This window comes from Phacochoerus africanus, chromosome 2, assembly GCF_016906955.1.
Source record: "Phacochoerus africanus isolate WHEZ1 chromosome 2, ROS_Pafr_v1, whole genome shotgun sequence".
NCBI lineage: Eukaryota > Metazoa > Chordata > Mammalia > Artiodactyla > Suidae > Phacochoerus > Phacochoerus africanus.
The window spans coordinates 2017448-2023447 of record NC_062545.1 but is presented as its reverse complement, the minus strand read 5'-3'; the positions used below and the strand labels follow the sequence as shown (position 1 = coordinate 2023447).

At 57.2% G+C, this 6000-nt stretch overlaps 1 protein-coding gene across 1 annotated transcript; it reads right to left on the bottom strand.

Annotated features, from left to right (window-relative positions):
- Window positions 1-3401: 3401 nt before the first annotated feature.
- GPR31 (G protein-coupled receptor 31) lies at window positions 3402-4810 on the bottom strand. Its single transcript, XM_047769744.1, has one exon. The coding sequence runs from the start codon at window positions 4758-4760 to the stop codon at window positions 3702-3704; it is 1059 nt and encodes a 352-aa protein (XP_047625700.1). The 5' UTR covers window positions 4761-4810; the 3' UTR covers window positions 3402-3701.
- Window positions 4811-6000: the final 1190 nt, after the last annotated feature.

Sequence of the window (6000 nt, the reverse complement as noted above, 5' to 3'; positions counted from 1 at the left end):
GCTGGGCGGGGAGGAGCGCAGCCCAAGACCCCCAGGAGGCCTGGGGACAAGGCTGAGTCACGAGCTGTGTTGGGGTGCGGCTGGGGTGTGTGCCACAGGCAGGTCCAGGGTTGGACCTGAGCAGTGGCAGGAATTCCCAGGACTGAGCCCGGAGCGTCTGGGGCAGGCTGCCTGCACCTGTGGGTTGTACATCCCCGGGCGGGGGCGGTTGCTCGGTGGCCCCCACTGGGTTTTGGAAAAAGGAAAATGAGAAGATGCCTGGGACTGTGAAACAGCGACAGCATTGTCTGAACAAGGAAAGAAAAGCGTCCCTGGAGGGAAAATCTGGGCTCCGGATATGCGAGGATTCAGAGGATACTGAGATTTGCAAAACTCACGGCCAAGGCGGTGCACTTGCTGTGTTGTAAGAAATTAGTCACAAGAGAAAAGAAACCAAAACCTGCCACTGGCAGCAAAACGATTGCGGTCCTGGGGCCTCTCGTGTCCTGTCTGCCCACACTTGCCTTCTGAGTCATTTCCTTACTTGGAGAAAAGAATTTGGAGAAGATAAGAACCTTGCTGCTCCCTGACTTTATTTTCATTTATTTATATATTTTTGTCCTGTTAGGGCCACACCTGTGGCATGTGGAAGTTCCCAGGCTAAGGGTCGAATTGGAGCTGCAGCTGCTTGTCTACACCACAAACACAACAACGCCAGATCTGAGCCGTGTCTGCGACCTACACCACAGCTCATGGCAACTCAGGGTCCTTAACCCACTGAGCAAGGGCAAGGATCGTACCCATGTCTTCGTGGATGCTAGCTGGGTTTGTTAACCACTGAGCCGCAGCGGGAACTCCCACTCCCTGCCTTTAAAGAAGAACACCATCTGAGGGCAGAGCTGGCGTCTTTGACCAGAGGGATGGGACAGGGTACCACGACTATCCTCAGGGACAAGTTCTTTGGAGGGCCCTGAAATTCCCAAGTCCAAGATAACGGTTCCATTTCATAGCATCCTTAGAAACTGTCCGGAAAAGGATTACTATAAAGATTAGTAAGAAGGCTTTGGTGAAGCAGAACTGCCAGACCTCCAGCTCAGGAAGCTCTGCTTGAGGCGGTGTAGGTGACAATGTTATCCCCGGTGGGCCCCCATTTTGAGCCGGACATAGACAGACGATAAACCGATCGCTCGGAAAGAGCAAAGTAACACCCGGTGAAAGCTGGGCCAAGCTCTGTGCCCAACAGAGATTTATGAGTTACGTCATTTAATCCCCACAGTAACGCCGTGTGCTGTTTTCATTGCCCCCATTTTATGGAAGAGGAAGGTTCAGGGCAGTCTGGTGAATCGTCCCGGGTCACAAAGCTGGGAAGTGACGAAGCAGGCTGCTGACCCAAAGGGCCTGAGGGCAGATCTCCGCCCTGGCTTCACAGGAACAGACTCGAGGAGGGGTCTTCAATGCTACCCGCCGCGTCAGAACGCCCTTTGTCAGCTGAAGCTTCAGGTGTTTTAAAAGCTCCTGATCCCACAGCTGAGCCCAGGAGACGGTCAGCAAGCCCCCCAGAGGCAGTAAGGCTGTGCCAAGACCGCCTGGCTTTGCCACCCTGCGTATGGGCAGGGGAGGCTCAGCCTGCTGGCTGGCCATTGTGCAGGTGGCCAGGTGGCATTGTGTGTGGGCAATAGTTTGTGTCCAGCACTGGCCAACAAGCCTCTCCAGATTGGCTTACCCCCACATAAGGGCACCTGATGCCATGCAGATGGCTGTGTGGGTTTACCTGTGTGGGGAGTCAGGGGTTTCCATGTCAACAGGAAAATGGTTGAGAAACATCACCGGGTTATATCAATAATGCATATGGCGAGTTAATCACACACTATGGAAAACATTCATCTTGAATGTTAGACTCACAAGGAGTAGCACTTAAAATTGCAAATGCAACAAGCTTGGAGGAAGGAAAATGGAGATTTTCTTTGAAAGGGGAGGAAATAGGCACGGCATAGAACGTCCCCATCAGAGAATTTTATTCAGTCACTTTGCGTCTTCATCTGGTCACATGACCCCCTTCTTAGCCCTTTGGAATTCTAATCACTCGGGAGGACATGAAACCCAAGAAAATAGTGCAGTGCTGGTGGGGGATCTGCGTTCCCCTGGGACCACGAGGGCCCATCACAGCCCCAGTGTCTGCGGGCCCACCTCCTTCAAAACTACGGCAGGAGTTCCCGTCGTGGCGCAGTGGAAACGAACCCGACCAGGAAGCGTGAGGACCTGGGTTTGATCCCTGGCCTCGCTCAGGCTCAGCGGTTAAGGATCCGGCGTTGCCGTGGGCTGTGGTGTGGGTCACAGACGAGGCTCGGATCTGGTGTTGCTGTGGCTGTAGTGTAGGCCGGCAGCTGCAGCTCCAATTTGACCCCTAACTTGGGAACCTCCGAATGCCGTGGTTTTTTTTTTTTTTTTTTTTTGCCTGAAAAGCAAAAAGCAAAAAACAAAAACAAACAACAACAACAAAAAAACCAGCAGTAGTCTCACACCCACCTCCCACGTCTGGTTCTGATGCTAAGCCCACCTGGGGGACAGAGAGTTCCGGGAGTGGGGTGTAGTTTTGCCATTTTTGATTGTGTCATGCTGTCATGTTTAATCTTGAGTACTACAGAGGTCACAGACGACCCCCTGGGAAAAGCGGACGTCTCTCCCTGTGGGGACCTAGGGGGCAGCTCGGGCAAAGCTGCCCTGTGTGGGCTGCCTGGGACCCAGCAGCAGAGCCTCAGCCCCTTCTAAGCCTTGTGGTGGCTTAGAACAAAGAACAAAGAACGAGGGACAAGGCCATTAGGAAGGTGCTTCTTAAAGTCCTTCGTCACCAGCATGAGCCACCAATTTGGGACACCGTTTAAGAAGACTGAGAGGGAAAGATGTGTCCATTGCCGGTGTCCAGGGGCTGGGGCTGGAGGCCGTGCCCACCGTCCATGTGGGTGCCTGGCACCCGGGCCGGCCCCCAGGTGCCTTCCTCTCAGTGGTGTGGTGGTGGCCTTGGGTGAGAACCACTGTTTCACATGCAAATTGATGTCCCACCCTGGGCACCTTCCCCTGGTGGCTTAAAGGACAGTGATTTTTTTTTAGAGCAAGGGAAGCAAATTGAGTTTCAAAAGCATTTAGATATTCAAACATAAAACAATTCTAGAAACAGTTTGGAGACATTAAGTAGGAAAATATTCCTTCAAATAAAGAAGGGCCCTGAGTGGCGGGCCTGGCTGTCCTGTATAACCTACACCAAGGAAGCCCCCGATCGGCTCCCTGCGGGGCGCTGAGAGCACCCCAGCGCAGGAAGAGCCCTTGCGCCCAGATCCTGTCTTCAGAGCCACAGCCCCACTTCCCCACGGCGGTTGCCACACGTCTGTGTGACAGGTTGGAAAGAACGCAGATGTTCTGCATTGTTTGCACGTACGAAGAAGCATAGGCAGCTAAGGGGACTCGCCAGAACCTCACCGGCAACAAGGCCTTCCTCCTCCCGCATCCCGGGCCGCCTCCGTCCTGTGATGGGCCCGCAGCAGTTTAGGACCAAACTGCGCAAAGGAGGCTCCGCTCGCGCCTTTGGCTTTGCTGCTCTGCAACTGAGCAGCCGGAGGAAGTCCTCGAGGACGGCGCACTTGTGCGGGGTTTGCAGCGCAAAATCCGAGCTCATCAGCAGGGCTGCTCAGCCCTGCAGCGCTGGGAACGGGCGGGAGCAGGTGCCCTCAGGAGTCGGAGTCTCTGAGCTCGCAGCCCCGGGCCTCGGCTTCCCGCCCGCGGCCCCGGAGCGGGCGGGTGAGGGTGTAGAAGAGCTTGCGGTAGGAGCGCCGGAAGGCCGGGTTCGAGAAGCAGTACACGGCGGGGTTCAGCGCCCCCTGCAGGTAGGTGAGGCTGTCCGTCAGGTCGCAGGCGGGCACCAGGGCGCGCAGGGCCCCGCAGCGCTGCGCCCCGCGGAAGGCGGCCAGCAGGGCGCGGGCCAGGAAGCTGGGCAGAAAGCACAGCGCGAAGAGCACCACGACCACCGCCACCAGCGCCCGGGCCCTCTGCAGCTTGGGCTGCTTGTCTGGGTCTCGGAGCCTCTTCTGCAGAGTGCGGATGATGCCCGCGTTGCAGAACAGGATGAGGCCGAAGGGAAGGATGAACTGGAGGAAAAAGAGCGCTTCCTGCCAGATCCAGCCAAAGGAGGACGCGGTCCCGGGCTCCAGGCCGGGGCCCTCGGCCTCGGCCGGGAACACGCTTTGGTGGGTGAGGGCGGCCATCAGGAGCCAGACCAGGACCGAGATGCCCCAGGCCGCCCGCAGAGACAGGAGGTTGACCTTGAGCCTGGGGTGGACCACGCGGAGGTAGCGGTCCAGGGCCACGGCGGTGAGGAAGGCCACCCCCGCCCCGCGGCACAGGGTGCGCAGGAAGAGCATGGCTCGGAAGGACGCGGGTCCGAGGCCCCAGGTCTTGTGCCTCAGGTAGAAGGCGGCGTGGAAGGGCAGGCAGGCGGCCAGCAGGAGGTCCGCCAGCACCAGGTGGAGCAGGTAGACGGCGTAGGGCTTCCACACCTTCAGGCGGAAGAAGAAGGTCCAGAGCGCCACGGCGTTGCCCAGCGCGCCCAGCACGCACTCGAGCAGCAGCAGGGAGCCCGCCGCCAGGTCCGCCGCGGCGCTGTGCGCGGAGCAGTTGGGTGGCAGCATGTCGCAGGTCCCAGGGGGCCGGCCTGCGGGATGGAGGGCAGGCGCGCGGGCCAGTGGTGGAGCTCTTTCCTGCACAAGGACAGAAAACACACTGACCAGCATCCAAGCCAAGGCAAAGGCAAAACCCAAAATTTGTTTGGGGAAGGAGCGTGCGGGGCAGAGGGAAACTCCCCCTTGCAGTTTTGTTTTGCCCTAAAAAAGGGGAAATTGTGTTTCGCTTTAGGTCATCTGGCGTTAAATTCAAGCACTGTGTCCTGAGAGCATCCGGGAGCACGGTTCTCTGTTGACCGCTGCGGCAGAGGAGTCTAAGGACGGGGGTGGGGGGGGGGGGTTGTCTTACAGTTAAAGGAATGACTGAAAGAAAAAGGCAGTCCTCCAGTTATTGATCTGGTTCCTTGGAAGAGGCTGTGGGGCCGCCCGCCCGCCCATTTTCACTTTTCCTTTCACTGGGCCAGGTCTGATTTTCTGCTGAGGGGTTTCCCTGCCGCCCCCCCTACCAGGATCAGGATTTGCACCACGGGGCCTCCTTGAGCTGGAAACCGTGATAAAATCGATGGCTGGTCAGGATGCACAGAATCCACCAGAATGACAGGTGCCTGAGTCCAGGGGTCTACTCCGTGTGCCCGTGATCAAACCGTGCCTGGGGCATAAGGAGTCGAGATACATGTTGAATGAACCCACTCATCCCTGCCATTGCTGACCCCAGGTGAGCTGGGGCCTGACCCACAGTTGTGACCCTAACGGACCCTGGTTCTGTTCAGCCTGGCTTGGGCTTTGGAGTCAAATGGACTTTAGTTCTGTCTGGTCTCCCCACCTGGCAGCAGTGTGGGTTTGGGGCAGCAGGTGAACGTGGTGCACCCCAGCCTCTTCACCGCGGGTGGCTGTGATCGGGCCTGCTCGTGCCTGGCAGCGCACCCGGCCGTTGTGGATGCTGGCGCACTTGCAGGAGCCGTTGGAACTTCTTTCTGCTGCTTACACTTAACAGAACTCTTTTTTCTCCCCCAACACACTAATTCAGTTTGGCACCCAACTTCGGTTCCCTGATGCTCTGACAACTTCACTTTATTTTATTTTTAGCTTTTTTTAGGGCCACACCTGTGGCATATGGAGGTTCCCAGGCTAGGGCTCGAATGGGAGCTGTAGCTGCCGGCCTACACCACAGCCACAGCAATGCTAGATCTGAGCCGCGTCTGTGACCTACACCACAGCTCATGGCAATGCCAGATCCTTAACCCACTGAGCAAGGCCAGGGATCGAACTGGCATTGTCGTCGATATGAGTTGAGTTTGTCACTGCTGAGCCATGACGGGAACTCCAACGCCTGAACTTCTGAGACCTAAGC

Coding starts and splice junctions, on each gene's coding strand:
- GPR31 (XM_047769744.1), bottom strand. CDS start 4,760: ATGCTGGTCAGTGTGTTTTCTGTCCTTGTGCAGGAAAGAGCTCCACCA.